Source organism: Lissotriton helveticus, chromosome 1_1, assembly GCF_964261635.1.
Source record: "Lissotriton helveticus chromosome 1_1, aLisHel1.1, whole genome shotgun sequence".
Lineage (NCBI taxonomy): Eukaryota > Metazoa > Chordata > Amphibia > Caudata > Salamandridae > Lissotriton > Lissotriton helveticus.
This window is the reverse complement of record NC_136057.1, coordinates 1,948,624,614-1,948,644,748: the sequence shown is the minus strand read 5'-3', so window position 1 is coordinate 1,948,644,748 and position 20,135 is coordinate 1,948,624,614. Positions and strand designations below refer to the sequence as shown.

The 20,135-nt window shown below is 45.3% G+C and overlaps 1 protein-coding gene across 2 annotated transcripts in view; it reads left to right on the top strand.

Moving 5' to 3' along the window:
* LOC144755218 (complement factor H-like) overlaps positions 1-20,135 on the top strand; it is a 1,175,739-nt gene that overhangs the window by 952,238 nt on the left and 203,366 nt on the right. For both annotated transcript variants that reach the window (XM_078643916.1, XM_078643925.1), the window contains exon 23: positions 10,493-10,675. In XM_078643916.1, the coding sequence (XP_078500042.1) occupies positions 10,493-10,675 (183 nt within the window). The remainder of the gene's footprint in view (positions 1-10,492; positions 10,676-20,135) is intronic.

The following is a 20,135-nucleotide window of genomic DNA, read 5'->3' as shown; positions in this document are numbered from 1 at the left end:
TCCCACCTACATCTGGAGGGTACCGAATCGGTAAAAATACCGATTCGGTATTTTACAGATTCATGAAATATACCGATTTGGTAAATTTACAGAATCTGTAAAATCTGTCCCCCTACATCTCAAGATGCCAAATACCGGTCGGAAACGGCCGAATTCGACCGTTTCCGACCGGTATTTGCCACCTACATCGGGCCCTTAGTGAATTGAGAGGAATTAGAAAAACCGAAACATACATGACAGACCCGACTCAGGGCCCAACTTATAAATAAAGAATGCATTTATTTGTGGGGTATAACACCTCAAACATCCCCTGAAGGTGCATCCCTGTTGTCACCTTTATGAGGAATCACTCACCCTTCAAACGCTTGCACCCTCTTGATTGTTATTAATGGTGCTGTATATCAGATGAGATATATTTGAAGTGAAAGGTGGAATGCTTGAATTAATTTCATGGTAATTACACTATGCCGTAATTCAGTCCTTTTTGCATTTTGTTCATGTTGTTACTCTAGAAAGTGACCAACATCACACAAAGCAGCTTGGATCCAGGTGCATTAGAAACAGCCTAGATGAATTTCCAGCTCCTATATTCCATCTAAATTGGAACAAAACAAACACCAAAACAGAAGACAAGACATCTGCATCTTCATATGAAGGTTGAATGACAGAGGCAACCATAGCTAAACCATGTGCGCCTTTACAACGCTGACCACACAAAGAATGCACCTTAACAACACATCCCTTTACTGTGCATGCCTTTACCATGCACCTTTGTGGGAAAGGCATGACTGGTAAAGGGATATGTGTGGTAAAGATCACACACCAGCCCTCCGAACCATAAAAACAAAATGTTTCCCCTCATAGCCCTAAAAACAAGCCTACCCCCTGAGCCCTAAATACACCCACACACCCCTCCAACCCTAAAATTAACCTCAAACCCCTCTGAGCCCTCAAAACGACCCCCAACCTTTAGAAACAACCCCCTCATACCCCCAAAGCTCTGCCTCAGCCCCACTTACCAGACCATGTCCACGTCCGATCGGATCCTTCCTCTTCTGGTGCCCACTCATCTGCGCATCTAGACCGTGCACTGCTTAGCCACACATATGTTTGGTTAAGGCATATGCGTGGTTAAGGCAAGCGTAGTTCCACTTGCGGAGAAATGGCATACAAAGCTCAACCCACGTTGTAAAGGTCATTTGCCTCATATGAAATCTCCATTGACTGAATATGAGACACACATATGTAATTATTCCACCTCCGTCCCTCACCGTCAAATCCAAATTAATGAACATGAAAGTTAGCACATGTGTTTATCTCCCTTTAAAGTAAATACCTTGTTAATGCATGTAGTGGGTAGTAGAGATGCATTTCCAGTAGGTGAGCTAGGATTTGCCGCTCAATTGGAAATATGTGATGTCTTGTTTCAGGAAAGTGACCCACCTGCATTCCAGATTTGTGGGTATAGTGCTAGCCCTGTTTTGTAAAAATGGCAGTACATTGTTTGTGCAGTGCTCCAGAACTCTCATAGGTAATGTGGCGTGTTAAGAAAAGAGCATTACCAAATCTGCTCCAGATCAAAAGCACCCAGCAGTGTACTGGCCAGGTAGTGCAACCAACACCCTCAATATGTACTGCTCTGTCCCATAACTGGCACACCTACCATACTGTTTTTCAGGCCGGGGAGTTCACAATGCCCTTTGTGTGGATGACATGGAGCTGTTCACCAGGTAGCAACTGCAGTCTGGCATGCGCTTCATGGAGATTAACACTACATTGTAAGATATTTATTTACTATCCTTAATTCTAATAATACATACCTTCCAAGTAAGTATATGTGGAGTCAAGAATAATGTCATGCATATAGGAGGGTAAGTTATGGCCTGCTGATGGGCTAGAAAGATTGTGCCCGCCAATGTTAGTAGGCTCTGCCTACCTTTCTTACGGACTTTCCAACAGTCCTTTCCACTAGCACAATTAGCTTTGAACTGACTTTAAAGGTTTCAACACCATTGGGGCTATAAAGCCACCAGACGCTTTCTGAGACTAAATTACCTGCTGAAAGGGGGATCTGCCATAGGCACTTCTACTGAAGAATCGCTTAAGGTGTGTATCTTTAACACATGGCCAGCCAACAATTCTTTATATGTTTTCTGAGAGTCTCCCACTATCACCAACCATAAAACAGTGCTAGACCTCATGTTTACCTATTACATAATTGTCGTTTTTCAACTGACATTGGAAAATAATAAAAAGTATATTAATCAAAATGAGCAACATTATACACTATGTAATGAATGACGCTGTGTAAAGAACGACGCTTCACGAAAATGAAGTTAGAAGTGTTAATCTTGCTGGAAGCACCAAAGTAAATAGGGAGACAGTCAACTTCAGTACCCTATTGCTCAGCCGGCTCCTGGAACAGTTGTCCTCACAGTCTAGAATTCCCTAGTGGTAACCAGGGAATGGCACGATAAAGTACATTCAAGTAATATTATGTAGATTACACATCTTCCCCCGTTTTACAAAAATTACAAAGAAAAACAAATACATTAAATACTCTGACAATAAAAATAAAAACTTAAATGAATAAAATTAATATTCTACATCAGGATCACACTTGTAGTCGGATAACCATTTCCGATTGCGCCTTACACGTTTGCCAACCTCAGATGGTCTCTCATTTCTCACTTCAGAAGAAATATTGCTACAACTAGCTTCAGTACTTTCTTCCGCATACTGTAAACTTTCCTCTCCATCTTGCATTACCGCACTTGCTTCATTTCCTTCCCTTACACCATCTTCCATATTATTCACTTCATTACTTTCATTAATGATGTAATCACCAAACCAGTCCAGATTTACTTCCTGCTTGGGAAACTCTTGATCCCTTACCATGGCTTGGTTGACAATAGCAATTATTTTTAGATTCCAAAGCTTGCCTTCACTCAACATAACAGCATTGCGTAAAACCTTGACATTACTGATAGGTCCAGAAAATTGACTTTCACCCTTCTTAACTTTGCCTGGTTTCCTCACTTTCACCAACATACCTACTTCCATTTTAATATCTTTGGGATTCCCCTTCAAATCGTATTGCTCCTTGTACTTCAAATGGGTATCCACAATTTTCTTTCTGGTTACTTCCATGAGAATATTATTAGTCACAGGATGTAAAGGCCAATCTGGATTAGCTTTAGTTCTAGCTTCTCTGCCTCTCATGACTACAAAAGAGGACACACCTAACGCATCATGAATAGAGGTCCTGTACGCCCATAGGGCCTTAACAACTTGAATTTCCCAGTTTTCCTTTTCTTCATGGCCAGTTATACAGCGTTCTTAAGGACCCTGTTGAAGCATTCAATCATACCATTGCCACTGGGATTGTAAAGACATGTTATCTTGTGCTTAATTCCTACCTTGGCAAAATAATCTTGTGCCTTACCAGAAACAAATTGTACTCCATTGTCACTGATTACTTGTGTGGAAATGCCCTCATTGAGAAAAATGCCATCCAAGAATTCCAAAACAGCATCAGAATCTACTCTTTCAACAATGTTAATGACAGGCCACCAGGAAAAAATATAAATTAAAGCTATAACAAACTACTGGTTCTCTCCAATGGGACCTGTGATGTCTATGGCTAAAGTTACCCAAGGACCAATCAGAATAATAAGCTTGCACATGCTAGGCTTTATTGTTCTTATTGACTTGTCGGAATTAGCACAAGCAGTGCATTCGCTTACATATCCATCCACATATAAATCTAATCCAGGCCACCAAAACCACTGTTTAACCTTATGCTTGGTTTTGACAATACCCAAATGTCCTTCATGACTGAGGGTGACCATTTTCTTTATAATATTCTTCGTAAGAATTACTCTTTCTCCCCTTTTAGTTATAATATTCTGAACCGCCAATTCACTTCTTACCTCACAAAACAGCTTTAACTCTTCAGTAAGGTTAGATTTACTTGCCCAACCAGATTTAATGTACTCCCCAAGTTCCATTATTACAGTGTCACAGGCACATTCTTCAATCCATCCTTCTTTCCTAATACAAGTTATTACTCGATTAAAAATATATGCTATTCTAAAATGTTGCCATTCAGACTCTTCACTTTCTTCTATATCCAAAGGAATCTCGGAAAGGAAATAAGCAGTAATATTGTTTTACTAGGAACATATTCAACAGAATAAATTGAGTCATGGAGCCTCATGGACATCCTGGCTATTCTAGCTGATGCCCTGAACATGCCCTCAGTTGTCAGCGACTTGACAAGAGGTTTGTGATCTGTCCTCACCACACATGCTTTACCCCATACAAAAGCTCTAAAACATTCAAGAGCCCAAATACATGCCAAAGTTTCCTTTTCTATTACAGAAAATCTTTCCTCTATGGGCGACAAGGCCCTTGAGGCAAAAGCAATGGTCCTTTCAAGACCCTTCAAACCCTTCTGTATCAACACATCACCTAAACCTTTATTACTTGCATCTACTATGACAATATTTTCAAGATCAGGATCAACAATTCTTAAGGATGGGGCATTAGCAATGTCATTTTTTGATTTGCTCAAATTCTTGTTGACAGAAAGCAGACCAACAAAATGAATTCTCTTGTTTTAACAATTCTTTTACATTGTAGATTTTGCTAGAAAACCCCTTAACAAACTCAGAGTAAAACTCAGCAAGGCTCAAAAAGTGTCTTAATTCCTCCTTGTTGGAGGGAGCTGGTGCCTTAATAAGGGCCTCAATTAACTCTGCTTTAGGGATAATCCCTTTTGCGCTTAATACATGCCCCAGATAGGAAACTGAACTCTTTGCAAACTTGCATTTGGAATACTCAACAGAGAGATTCCTGTCATTCAAGATTTCTTATACAACATTTAGAGTTAAATTATTCTCTTGTTTGGGTTGATCATACACTAAGATGTCATCCTGAAAGCACTTTAAGTTTTTTATTTTGCCAAAGAGTTGGTGCATCAATCTCTTAAAAACTTCAGCTGCAGAAGCCAACCCGAAAGGCATTCTCTTGTACTGAAAACACCCCATGGGAGTGATGAATGCAGTATATTTTTTACAATCATCTTGTAAATAAATTTGATGATATGTAGCAGATAAGTCTAGGGAAGTAAACCAGCTAGCACCATCCACTGAAGCAAGCATTTCTGATATTTTTTGTAAGGGAAATTTGTCAATAACAATGTTATTATTTAGGTAGCGTAAGTCAATGCATAATCAAATTTTCCCATTACTCCGTCTAGCAATCACAACCAGATAACCATTCCGCTGTTTCAATTTCCTCAATAATTCCTGACTGTAATAATTTATCCAACTCTATTTGCACCTCATCCTCCAATAATAATGGAATATTTCAAGCTTCATGAATTTTTGGGTGTGCAGTTTTCTTCAGGATGATACAATGTTCAAAGATTGTAGGATTACCAATTTTACCTGAAAAAACATTTGGGAATTTTCATGGCATTACCTTGCCTATTTCCTCTCCATCATCTACAATCCTAACCGGTTCGGAACCATTAGGATTCAACATCATTCCAAGGTTGCCTTGATCATGCCTTTTCACCAGTGACTAATCTCCCCCCTGCCTTGGTACTACTGGAAAGTCCTGGTACACCTGTATTTTTCCTTCAAATAGCAAAAGCGCGGAGATACCCCTTCGGGGGTTTATTCAGGCGCTATATAAGCACATAAAATAAATAAAATAAAATAATAAAAATGCCACCCCAATACTGATGGTCCCTTCTTGGCAATGTACACATTTCCTTGATTCTCCCTATTCTTAAATCTGAAAAGTAAGGACCTGTAACCTAACATTTAAATTTTTTTCACCAGCGAAACTTTCCGGACTAATGTTTGTGGATAACTATTTGTCTCCAATGTGTTTTACAAAGTTGGTTTTCCACACTTCTTCATTAATTATTGTGTAAGGTGAGACTGAATCAGCATAAATGTTGATTTCAACACCCCCAATCCTCATCAAAGAAATAGCTTTTTTTCACTGCATTTCCTTCATCATTAACCATCAGTAAAAATGAGTCTTTTGTGTGAAATACCCTATTGACTCGCTCTTCAATATCTGAATCCTCACTTTCCTCAACACACTTAACGTTAGATGTTTTTTTAGATCTGCATAATTTAGTGTAGTGACCAATTTTTCTGCAGCTAGTACATTTCACTTTAGGTGCAGGACAAGATTTACTATGTGCTAAACGTGATTCACTGTTTTAACGATAACATGTTAAAATTTCCTACTTTTTGTTTGGTTGATACCATACACTTTTCTCAACCTTCTCTTTGTCACTCATGTTATCAGTTGGCATGTAATTCCTTTCTTTGCTTTTAATTTTGCCTACTATATCATTCTGTTTTCCCCCAATTTTACCTTTAACCTCCTTCAAACAGCTACTTGACATCTCTGCCTTTCTTCCAATAGCTAATATATCTGATAAATCAGTATCGCCATTAATCCAGAGTCTTTCTTGGATTGCTGGATCATTAACATGCATAACAATTTGATCCCTAATAAATTGTTCTTGCAATCCTTCAAATTTACAATCCAACGAAAGTTTGGGTAATGCCGCTACATATTCAGCCACACTTTCATTGGCATTCTGTTTCCTTTAAAAAAATGTTTATCTAATAATATCAATACATACATTAGGGGCAAAATACTTATCAAACACAGCAATAGCCGCATCGAAAAATTAATAACACCTACACCTAAAGTGTTCCGTAACTGTTCAAATACTTTCAATAACATAGGTCCAATAGAATGTAGGAAAATACATTTCTTTTGCTCTGGTTTTATCTTACCATCCAAGTCAATGGTATTGAGGTAATTTGGAAAATACAATTTCCAGTCTGCCCATTTCATACAAGGCTCTCCCCCAGCTGGACAAAATGCTTGGTAATAAGATAATGAGAACCTCTGTGTACTCATTACTTTTTTTTTATAACTTCAGAAAATAAAAGAATGACATTTTATGGTATTAGTGAAATGCAGCTTAACAAAAATTAAAATTAAACCTATAATATTCTAGTAAATGATGTGTGTCCCTCATGCAGAGTATAGTAATGTGATACACCAAATACTTAACAATGGATAGCTGTGCATATCAGCGATGAACAGACACGCATTTGCCAATGCAAGCAAAATAATAAAAGAGCTGTGTGTGTCAGTGTGCAGGGTGAAATGAACAACTGCTGTGAAAATGATTGCAGAAAGAAAATTACCTGAACTAATTAACTTTATACTTTACGTAAGGTTAGTGCTCAAAAGTGATGCCTAGAGCAGTGGTTCCCAAACTTTTTACTCCTGAGGACCCCCACTGAATCACTACTGGAAGCCGGTGACCCCCAAGCAATTTGTACAATTTAAATTTCTTTTCAAAAACACCTTTTGAAGCAGAGGCAATTTCAAGAGGGAGACAGCCTGAATTGGGTCTATTGGCATGGACATGTATGCATACAGCAGTGTATTATTTAGTGGTACCCAAGGGCTTGTGGAAAGTGAGCAATCAGACAGCAGCACAAAATCCTACTGCTGATCCTGGCTGCATCGATTTTTACCTGCCTGCCAAGTAACGGTAACCTATACACATGTGCCTTTCAACGTTTTATTGCTTTTATTGTATTGCCTGTATTTTCATTGTTGTGTCTGTGACTGCTGTTGTCTGTCTTTCCCCACCGCCTGTACGTGGTCGGTGCCCCTTTTTCTTCCCTCTGTTCCCCTCACTGACCCCGTGCTCTCTCTGCCCGGTTTTCCCTTCTGTTCCCCTCGCTGCCCCCGAGCCTCTCTGCCCGTTCCTCCTTCTGTTCTTAGCTGACCCTATATTTCTGTATTTTGTATTTTGCCTCTGTGCCATTCATTTTTTGTGCCCGTCTGCCCTCTGTGCCACTTGTTTTTCCCTCGTTTTTGTGCCCCTTTTGCCTTCTGTTCCACTAGTTTTTCCCTCGTTTTTTGTGCCTTTCTGCCCTCGGTGCCACTTGTTTTTCCCTCTTTTTTTGTGCCTTTCTGCCCTCTGTTCCACTCTTTTTTCCCTCGTTTTTTGTGCCCTTCTACCCTCTGTTCCACTCGTTTTTTGTGCATTTCTGCCCTCTGTTCCACTCGTTTTTTGTGCCTTTCTGCCCTCTGTTCCACTCGTTTTTCCCTCATTTTTTGTGCCCTTGTGCCCTCTGTTCCACTTGTTTTTTGTGCCTTTCTGCCCTCTGTTCCACTCGTTTTCCCCTCGTTTTTGTGCCCTTCTGCCATCTTTTCCACTCGTTTTTTGTGCTTTTCTGCCCTCTGTTCCACTCATTTTCCCCTCATTTTTGTGCCCTTCTGCCCTCTGTTCCACTCGTTTTTTGTGCCATTCTGCCCTCTGTTTCACTCGGTTTTCCCTCGTTTTTTGTGCCCTTCTGCCCTCTGTTCCACTCGTTTTTGTGCCTTTCTGCCCTCTGTTCCACTTGTTTTTTTGTGCCTTTCTGCACTCTGTTCCACCTCATTTTCCCCTTGTTTTTTGTGCCCTTCTGCCCTCTGTTCAACTCGTTTTTTGTGCCTTTCTGCCCACTGTTCCACTCGTTTTCCCCCTCGTTTTTTTGCCCTTCTGCCCTCTGTTCCACTTGTTTTTTTGTGCCCTTCTGCCCTCTGTTCCACTCGTTACTTGTGCCTTTCTGCCCTCTGTTCCACTAGTTTTTCCCTCGTTTTTGTGTGTCTTTCGGCCCTCTTCTCTGTTCACTCGTTTTTGTGCCTTTCTGCCCTCTGTTCCACTTCGTTTTCCCCGTTTTTTGTGTCTTTCTGCCCTCTGTTCCACTTAGTTTTCCCCTCATTTTTTGTGCCTTTCTGCCCTCTGTTCCACTAGTTTTTCCCTCGTTTTTTGTGCCCATCTGTCCTTTGTTCCACTCGTTTTTTTGTACCCTTCTGCCTTTTGTGGCACTCGTTTTCCCTTGTTTTTGTGCCCCTTTTGCCTTCGGTTCCACTCGTTTCCCCAGCCGCTGTGCCCCCTGCGGCCCCGCCCCCTGACTGCTCACTGCCCCCACCTCCTGATTGTATTGTTGTGGTCTCGACGCCCCTGCGCCAACATTCACAGCTTTTGTGTGCTGTGAGGATGCATGGGCGTTTCATATTTCACTACGACAGGCACTCGAGTCCTGCAGACCCCCTGGGAATGTTTCACGGACCCCTGGGGGTCCACGGACCACAGTTTGGAAAACGCTGGCCTAGAAGATTCTACACTGTTGCGTCTGTGATAAAATACCAGATGGTCAAGTCTCTTCAAGAATTCTTGTAAACATTGTAAGTCTTCTTGCGTCAGTAGCTAGGTTGCTAGGAGACGCACGTTAGGTGTCAGACAGAGGACATGCGCACACACTGAAACGTTAGACGTCATCAAGCTGGAACGTACGATGAAGCGAAGAAGGCTGCTGAGTTCAGGATGGAGTGACGGAAGCCATGAAGTTCAGGAATGGTTGCGTAGCTTGCAGACTTGAAGGTGAACACAAACCGCCACAGCAGTTAAGTTTTTCCAAAGCAGGCTTCCGAAGTCAAATTCTACTCCAATGCAGCTACCGACATTTTTTTTGCTCCAATGCAGGCTTTTGAAGTAAATACTAAGCAAGTAACATAAATTCAAACGAGGATATTAATCCATTGAATATTCTTCAGGGTATAAATAAATATATATACTCTGCTCCCTCACGCATAGGTTCTTGGTGTTTCAGCGCTGTAAGCAGTCGTCACCAAATTGTAAGTACATTCATGTAATAATATGTACATAACATGCTGTTAAATGTCTTAATCTGTATTATCCATTTGCAGCCATAACTGTGTACACTAGAAGCTTTTGTTTTGTCTAGGCCGGAAGGCATGAACATTTTTCATCTCCATGATGCAGACTAAATGACACAACACCCTTTAGCAGAAGGTTACAGTTATCCATCTAGTTCACTCCATGACGCCTGGATAGGTTTTCAGTAGAGCCCCAGTATCACTTCCAGCTTTATGTTAGCACACATCTCATTGTAACTTATGTGAAAGTAGTCAACATTAGCTGCCCTTTATAATATAGGGAAAGAAGAATCAGTACTGCATTACAACACAGGGAAGGGATGTGAAATGTATTGTTTAGATGGTGGGGATGGTATGACGGGTTTGTTACAATCGTTGATGGCTGTATCACTGAGTGCATTTCAGAGCCCATGGTAGAGGGGGTGTTGGACTACCTCTTCACTATGACGGGTCATCAAAGCCACAGATCTCTCTCAGCCAAATTCCATTCATCTCTGGTTCTCAGAGACTAAATATATCAATGCCCACTGTGGAGGTGCACTATCTTGGTGTTATTCAGAACATCAGAAATCATATTTTACTTCTAAGTTAATTTTTCACAGATTCTGGTGCATCCCTTCATTTTGAAAGGGGCCTTCAATAGTAAATGTGGAAAGTATGTTCTTTTTTCCTCAGTATATACAGATATTTGTTTCATTTTCTACAGCTCCTTGTCGAGTAAAACAAGAGGGTACAGATTCGCATAATTTAGAACTGGTGGGAGACGAAGTGACATTCCAACCTGGAGCCATCATTCAATTTAAGTGCAAACCTGGATATTTTAAAATGGATTCTCTAAATGGAACCTGCAAGAACAGCAACATAATATATCCCACCTGCGGACCAAAAGGTAACTGCATCCAGCTGGTCTTGGAGTCACGCATGCATAGATTTTTGAATACTCATGTTTTCTTCAATTATGTTCTTCTTTGCATTTTCTCCAAAGCCTACCATGCCAATTCTGCTACCTCTAGCATTTTTATGAATTGCATACATGTATTATCAACCCCACCTCTTGTGGATATAATTCCCACATGTGAGTGTACATACTTCTCAGATAAGAAAAGTTAAAAACTTAAGTGATATATAGTGAATTTACAGAACACATTTTTTTGTAAATTTGACGTGACAATCTTTATGCTTCTGGACCCAGGAGTACAGAGTGTTCGATGTTCAGTTGTATACTCATTTGTAGAAGTAATAGTCCTGAGACCAGGGAAAAGGTCTTAAATGGACAGCACAAATTGTTTTCGCCTATAATACTTAGGAGATGGGTATACTACACTAAACACACCATTTTACTTTTATCAATAATAATATTAATTCTTGTAGAACACCACTTTTTTGTTGTTTCTAAGCAATCTAAATACCAGACATTACTACTCAATTTGATGGCACTCTATTTACCACACTATGGTCCTCATCGCAAGTCCCCCCTTCAGGAGAATATTAGTTCTGTGTCCATGGAGTTAACAGTAGTGGAGGTCCATTTACCTCCAGTGGAGCGGAATTAATAGAGATTCTGGGTTGAACCATGAGAAACCCCTTAGGAATGAGAAATTAATGTGGGAATTGTTAATTCTTGATCTGATTCCTCTGTAATTCTTCAGTTTCTCCAATATTTTCTAAGGTTATTTCAGCTGCTGAAAGTATGAGAGGTGCAAAATAAGTCCATTGATCAGTCTAAATGGGTCCATTAACAGGCTTACTAGACCCACAGGCAATTTATACGAGCCTTCAGTGTTCAATTTGGGTAACAGGAAAATGAGCCCAGCACTTTATTCTCAGCTCACTGGTGGCCCAATCAGTGCTAGATATATGTCCATATGAAAATAAATCCCCGCATTCTGAGGAGAAAAACCACACCTTCAAGACAGTCGGTAAAGTTCAATTCCATTTCAGACTATTGTTATTACAGCCAATATAACAGGTTTTTTGTACCAAAATTATTGTATTTTCAAAGAACTCAGACACCATTAAACTGGAAATAGATCTGTGCCAGCTCACATGTACAATATACAGTGCCTTGGTTCTCATTTGATTGTAACAATAACTTACACAAATATGCATATAAGACACTTGATGTTCTGAATACAACAGCCTGTCCCCACGCAAACACTGGCGCTCTCCAGCCCGTTTCTCTCACATCCCCATTCTAGATCAGCTCAGTAACCATCTTCCCCCAACTCCCCTCCCCCTCCATCAGTCGTGCCCAAGTTTGCTCCGATTTCTGTAGGTGGCATACATGTTAGCATTCTGGTTTAAGTGGTTCCATATAGTTCTGTGCGCCATCTCATACTCTTATGAAGTCCCATCTCGTCATTTCCCTTGAGTGTGATCTCCGTAGGGAAATATATCTCTCCGTGCTGCTACTATTTCTATAGGGTGAAGGGGAGTTAGGGTTCTGCAGCACATCTCCCCGGCCTTGGCCCCGTCTAGTGAGCCATGACCTTATTTGGCCTCTTGGAGCCTCTCATAGCCCACCTTATCAATTTTCTTTTCCATAACATCACCCGGAGCACCCTCAGTGCCTTGCAGTTCCTGGGGATTTCACGCTTTTCAATGATGAAAGACAGATCTTGGTACTCACTCTCAGTTTTAGTTTTGGCAGTGTGTGGGAAACAGCTCATTGTTCTCTAAGGCTGTCTAAGGTTAACATCAGATCTCCCTGTGTCCTTTTATAGAAACAGGTAACAGCTTTAAACGTCCCCGATGATGTAACCAAGTATTTACAGCCCCTAGCATGATGTGATTGATGGATCACGATGGATTGAGACCCAGATCTCTGTACTAGGGTGAATGTATGACATTGTTCTGAATTCTGTCTATCAATGGTTCTTTTTGCATTTAGCACTCCCCTAGGGGCCACCAGAAGCCTGCCCAGCTACACCAGATATCCTTCTTGACCGCCTGCCGCTAAAAGGCACGCTAACACCCACTTTGTGAGGCAACTTCCAGGGGAAGGAAGTCTCAGTGGCTTAGAGCCCCCAACTCTGTGCTGGATTAGACTGCTTGTTTAGCTGTAGCTCTCAGTTATGGGGGGCCATCAGCCCGCTGCCTGTCTAAGGCTGCCATTCCTCACCTCTCCTCAGGGAGCCTGAGGCCATCAAGTGTGACTGGTCACAGGCTCCCCATGGCTCGCAGTGTGTCGCAGCGTTGCCTCTCTGCCTCAATTACAGCACCTGATGAGCAGAGAGGCAGCAGCTCAATCCTCCGGCCAGAGGCCCAGGAGGCTTAACCACCCGGCAGTGTGGCCCAAAGTCCTTAGCTCCCTGTGCCTGCCCTCAGGCCTTGCCACCGCAGCAACAGCCACACCTCTTCCTGCACTCATCCTGCTTCATGCAGTGCTGGCAGCCCCCCGGACAGGCAAGGGATTCCGCAGTTCCGGCTGGTCCTCCCCTAGCCCTGGCAGGGAGGGCGGCTGAGCCCCTGCACCTCAGGGACATCCCCGCAGGGCTTGCCCCTCTAAAACTCCATGAGGGCTATGCGTCAGCATGGGCTTGGGGCTCAGCATGATGTTCGGCGATTTGCTGCCGCCATTTTGTCAGCACCGCCCCTCCGGATCCACGACAGATCGGGCAGTTTTAGTCCTGAGCAGTGAAGGCCATCCAATGCTAGTTGTGGTGTGTAGTCGGGTCTTGTGAGGCTCTCAGGCATGTATACGGATCCTTTAATTTTAAAATAATGTCAGGATGGGGAATCACTAGTTAGGAGCTCTGAAATCTGTAACCTAGGGCATCGGCGCTCGGCCAAGACCCTCCCCCTGAAAAAATAGTTGTTAGGTTGTTCATTGAATTCTTTTTTCCAAAGTTCTTAAAAGGTATATACAATGTTGGTATTACACTCACATCAATAAGATGCCCATATCATGCAGTTGGTTAAAATGTTCTTGGGTTTGTAAATTGATGGTATAAGACTCACGATTATAAGACCTAAAAAGCAATGGTGTTGTGAAACACGTGTTGGCTGTGTTACCTTACATTATCTAGATTAAGAACTTTGGAATAAAGAATTCAATGACCAACATAACAACAACATTATTGGATGTGATAACAATTGTCCAAAATGGAATTACCTAACTCTGTATATATGTACTCATGCAAAACATATATCTTCATGATTTGTTGATGTGGAGTTAAGAAGAGTGTATCTATTCTTCCTTATATGTACTTACCACAATATTCTGGGAGTCCATATTCAGTAGTACAATCCATCCAGATTACCCAGTTACAAGGTTAATTGTGGCAGTGTGTAGAAAGGTGAAAATATCCACGCAGGAAATAAAAATATTCAGATTTCCTGCTCAAGGGACATCCTGGAGCTGAAAATCTTCATAATGAAAATCCCTGTACGGATTTACTTACATTAGGCGAACATGCATTGTCCGAAATCTACATAATCTGCAAATGTTGAAATTTCATGACTTCATATATCTACAACATTCAGGAAAATCTTCACACTCCCTTAGTCCAGCATGTAGTGATATGCATTGATCCCCAGGTTTCCATAAGCATAAGACGCTTGCAGGAAAAAATTAATTACAGCCCAGTATTTTTCTGAAGCACAGAAATGCCACAGAACATGTTCAAAATAGCCTTGCTTCATTGCTTATGTTCTCTGTGACCCACTGCTAAAAGTATAGTAAAGTGTATGCATAGAGTTAATTTATGTGCCTAGTTTGAGAACCAGTGAAGGAATATAATTTATTGTGCAATACCACAACATCTGAAAGAAACAGGTTATGGGATGATGACGCCGGAGTACTTAGACGCCGCTCTCGCGCGCTGACGTCAGTTCTTCTTTTTTCCGTGCCAGCAAGTGCCGAACCGGAAAAAGTGGTACCTTTTAGTAATTGTTTGACTAAACTTTTTCGATCCTTTTTGATCTGTTTTTCGAGTCGAACGACTCCATCGGTGCCGGAAGGGATGCCCAGGTTCAAACCCTGTGCCGACTGCAACTGACTGATGTCGGTTACGGACCCCCATCGCCAGTGCCTGTGTTGCTTAGGGGCCGACCATGATGAGAAGTCGTGCCCCGACTGCCGGGCCTTGACGTCGAAAGCTAGGAGGGAGCGGTCCTGTAAGCGCCTCGAGCTCCAGCAGTCAGCCCCGTGCCGCTCGAGGTCCCGGTCCAGGAGGAGGTCGAGGGACCGGTCGCGGGCCGGAGTCATCACAGCTCGGCGAGTCGACACCACTCATCGGGCTGAAAAGTCCTCAGGTAAGAGGCACAAGAAGTCGAAAAAGCGACACTGCTCTTCTGACTCCCCCGACGCTCGCACGACGTGTCTGGGTGTTTGGGTGACACCGTCCATGCGGCTCTGCCTGAGCCACAGGCGTCGCTGCCTGCTCCATACCTGCCGGTCCCTGGGCAGAACGCGACGCCGGAGGAGATCGATGCCTTCCTCATGGGCATGAGGTCGCTCACTCCTCCGTCGGGATTCGCAGTGCCTTCGGGCCCGCGCTCCCGACTGGGAGCCCAAGTGGGCCAGGTGCTTCGGCCACGGTGCCGTTGGGTGCGTCGGCCCCGGCGACTTCGGTCCCAATGCCACAAGGTCGCTGGTCGACCTAACGACCCTTCCGCCGGCATCGACTCCTAGGGTGTCGCCCCTGAAAGCCGTACCCGGATGACGTCATCTCCGATCCCCCCTCGATCCGGTTCCGGCGTCGGAACGGCATTGATCAACGCCGCATTCGGCGCCGAGAGAAGATCACTAATTCTATGATCTGGCCCCATCATTTGCACCTGAGTACCAGGAGATGGAGGACGAGGCGGATTGGGAGGGGTCTCCCTCTGGCACGGGAGGGCCAGTCTTTTCAGGACTGGGCAGGTGAACTAGAGGAGGCCAGTGGTTTGGACACTTTGCCCGACACTGGATTGGTCTACCCTCCTACCGTGGCTATGGAGGAGGGGGCTGCCTACAGTGTGGTGTTGCCGATGGGCAGCCAAGGCCTTGTCTCTTGAGCTCCCCGTCGCGGCCGTGAGGACTAACCTCCTTACTGAGGTCCTCAAACCGCAGGCAAGCTCTTCGGAGTCTCTACTGCAGTTCAATGAGGATTTAACTGATGTTCTGTTGGGCACTTGGTCCAGGCCCGCTACAGGTCCCCCTGTAGATAGGAACGTGTCCAGATGCCACCGCCCGGCCCCGGGCGACCCTTGTTTGCTGTCCACCCAGCCCACCCCCAAGAGCCTGGTTATCCAGGCCTACCATTCCCAGACCGCATTCATGACAGCTCCCCCTGATCGGGAATCCAAAAGGTATGAACAGTACGGAAAAAAGATGTTCTCCTCACTTAGTTTGGGGTTGCGGTCAGTCAACACCGCTTTCCTTTTGGGCCGTTATACCCACTCTCTGTGGGACACTGTCGCGGACGTGCTGCCACAATGCCCGGAGGAGGCCCGGGTTAAACTCGCCCAAGCCCTTGCGGAGGGATAAGATGCAGCACAGTATTCTATTCGATGTGGGCTGGATACCACGGACTCACTAGGCAGGGCGATTGTAACGACGGTGGCGGTTCGCTGCCATGACTGGCTGAGGTCCACAAATTTTTTGGCTGATGTCCAGAACACCCTTATGGTCATGCCGTTTGATGGCCGTCGCCTCTTTGGCGACAAGGCAGACAGTGCGCTTGAGCGCTTTAAGGACTCCAAGGCTACGACCAAGTCCGTGGGCCTGTCTGCCCCGCGCCAGCAAACTGCTGCCTTTTGGTCCTTTCGTGGCCAAGGAAGGAGCACCCCCACGCATCCTGCCAGCCACAGGCCGAAGACTAACATCCAGTGCGGTGGCAGACGTGCTAACCGCCGTGGCGATCCCAGGGGACAACGGCGAGGCCAGTCCACATCCACCCCCGCAGCATCCACCTCAAAGACCTCCTAGTCCGAGCTTTCAGGCCCATTTAAAGCCAGTGGGGGGCAGGGTTCGCCATCACCTCCTCCACTGGTGCCACATCACATCGGACAGGTGGGTGCTGCAACTCATCTGAAGGGGCTACTCCCTCCCCTTCGAGGTGACCCCTCCAGCCATGCCAGTGCAATACCACCGAGTGTCGTGGGGTTTCACTTGCAACTTCTGCAAGAGGAAGTTACAGCCCTCTTAGTCCAGGGGGCCATCAAGTACGTTCCTGGGCCAGAAGTAGGATGTGGTTTTTACTCCCACTACTTTCTGGTTCCCAAGAAGGGCAAAGGGGGCCTACGCCCTATCTTGGACCTGCGGAACGTCAACGTCTTCCTCCGGAAGGAGAAGTTCAAGCTGCTGACTCTGGCTCAGGTCTTAGCTGCCCTAGACCCAGGAGACTGGATGGTAGCGTTGGACTTGGAGGATGCTTATTGTCACATCCCTGTCCTGCCGGCTCACCGGCGCTACCTGCGGTTCACGGTAGGCCACGAGCACTTTCAGTTTACCGTACTCCCCTTCTGCCTTACCAGTGCCCCTTGGGTGTTCATGAAAGTGATGGCAGTGTTCGCTGCTAATCTGAGCAGATTAGGGGTGTCAGTCTTCCCCAAACTCGCCCCAGACAGTCGTCAGCCACCTCCAGAGTTCGGCCGACCTCCTGCACCTGCCGGGGTTCTCCATCAATGTGCCGAAGTCACACCTGTGCCCCTCTCAGAAGCTTCTATTCATCGGAGCGGTTCTAGACGCGGCACAGTTTCGGGTTTATCCTCCCGAACAGCAGGTTTGGGATATTCAGGCTCTGATTCCGATCTTTCAGCCTCTATCCCAAGTCTCGGTCAGGTTGACGCTGCGGCTTCTGGGGCTGATGGCCTCCTGCATCCTTCTGGTGCATCACGCCAAGTGGCGGATGCGGGCTCTGCAGTGAGACCTGAAGTTTCAGTGAGCCCAGCATCAGGGCAACTTGTCCAACCATGTCTTGATCTCGGAGGGCACTGAAAGACAGTTGCAGTGGTGGCTCACAGACCGCGATTGGGTCAGCGGCAGATCCCTCTTCCCTTCCCCAACCTGAGCACATAGTTGTGGCGGACGCGTCCCTCCAGGGCTGGGGAGGCCACATGGGAGAGGCGGAGATCAGAGGACTCTTGTCTCCGGCGGAGGCCCGGCTCCACATCAACCTGAGCACATAGTTGTGATGGACGCGTCCCTCCTGGGCTGGGGGGGCCACATGGGAGATGCGGAGATCAGAGGCCTCTGGTCTCCGGTGGAGTCCCAGCTCCACATCAACCTTCTGGAGCTGCGGGTGATCCGACTTGCACTGAAAGCATTCCTCCCCTCTGTTCGGGGGAGTGTAGTGCAGGTGTTCACGGACAACACCACCGCCATGTGGTACTCCAACAAACAGGGCTGGGTGGGGTCGTGGACCCTATGCCAGGAATCTCTGCGTCTCTGGCAATGGCTGGAACATCAGGGCGTGACCTTGGTGGTTCAACACCTGGCAGGTTCCCTGAACGCCAGGGCGGACAAATTCAGCTGTCGGTGTATGATGGATCACGAATGTCATCTGAACTCGGACGTGGCACAATGTCTCTTTCAGCAGTGGGGAGAGCCTTGGTTAGATCTATTCGCCACAGAAGAGAACGCGCAATGTCATCAGTTCTGCGTGTTGGAATTTCCAAGGCGGCACTTGCTCGGAGACGCTTTTCATTGCAAGCGGAGCTGTGGTCTGTTGTACGCCTTTCCGCCTATACCACTTCTGCCCAGAGTGCCATTTCTGCCTTCTTAAGGCTCCCTGATCAGCCCTCTCTTTTCAAGTCCCCAGTTGTAAATAGGTTCTTGAAGGGCATCACTCATATGTTTCCCCCTGTTCCTTTCGTGATGCCTCAGTGGGACTTGAATCTTGTTCTGACTTATTTGATGTGCGCTCCCTCCGAGCCACTTCATAACTGTCCTCTTCGTCTTCTCACTCTTAAGACTGCATTCCTGGTTGCCATCACCTCTGCCAGGAGAGTGAGTGAGCTCAAGGTTCTTTCTTCTAAACCTCCTTTCCTTTCTGTCCATCCGAACAAAGTTGTTTTACGTACACGTCCCTCTTTCCTGTCCAAGGTCGTCACAGCCTTCCACATTGGGCAGTCCATCACCTTGCCTACCTTCTTTCCACCTTCGCATCCGTCGAAAGAGGAAGAGAGGCTCCACTGTCTGGACTCAAAACGTGCGCTCTCATACTATCTGGATTACACACGCCAGTTCTGGGTGGATAACCAACTCTTTGTTGGTTACGTGGGCGCTAAGAAGGGACGGGCGGTGCACAAACAGACCATTTCTCGATGGGTCGTTTTGTGCATTAAGGCTTGTTATTCACTGGCTAAAAAGGAGCCTCCTGTGGGGGTGCCTGCCCATTCCACTCGGGCCATGGCGGCTACTACTGCCCGGGGTCGGGGTGTCCCCTTGCAGGACATCTGTCAGGCAGCTACATGGGCCTCGCTGCACACGTTTGCAAGACACTACTGCCTGGACAGCCAAGTCTGGTGAGATAGCTTTTTCGGCGGTTCCATTCTCCAGGACTTTCTGGTGTGATTATTGGTTCGCAGACCTACCACCAGGGTTGGTATTGCTGTGGTATCTATTCTGAGGTAAGGAATCTAATACCAACCTGTTTCTTTCAGATGCACAAGTTACTTACCTTCGGTAACGATATATCTGTAAGGAACAGTAGTTAGTATTAGATTCCTTACCGCCCCACCCATCCTCCCCGTTCTGCAAACCGATATCTAGGGTTAAGGTCATCCCTTTTCAGGGCCCTAGTTTTATGGCACCAGTGTTGGTTTTTATCATGGCTCTGCGTTTCTGGCGCGGAAAAGCTGTGTATAAGAACTGACGTCAGCACTCGCGGGCGGTGTCTAAGTACTCCGGCGACATCATCCCAGCGCCAACGACGCCGACGACGGACACGGAGCCGCAGACGACGCCTAACAACGCGCAGGGGTACTGCTACGCAAAAGTTTCCTGGTCCAGACTGACGCCTGGGAATATTCTAAGGCAAGGAATCTAATACTAACTACTGTTTCTTACAGATATATTGTTACCGAAGGTAAGTAACTTGTGCTTCTGGAAGTGAGTAGCATTCTTGCAAATTGTGGCACAGAGAAGAAACCAAGAGCCAGATGTAGGTAATCCAGAAATACCGAGTCCTTAATAGCTAATTTTACTGATTCGTTATTAAGGACTCGGTATTTCCGATGCACGTAAGGAATCGGTAAAAATTACAGATTCGGTATAAATCGCTAAAAAATAGCGATTCGGAATGGATCAGTAAAAAATAAATACCGAATACCCACTACCGAATCGTTAATACCGAATCGGTGATTTAAAAAATCGGTAATTGTGGAATCGGCCAATCCTGTGCATCCCCACTACCTCCCAA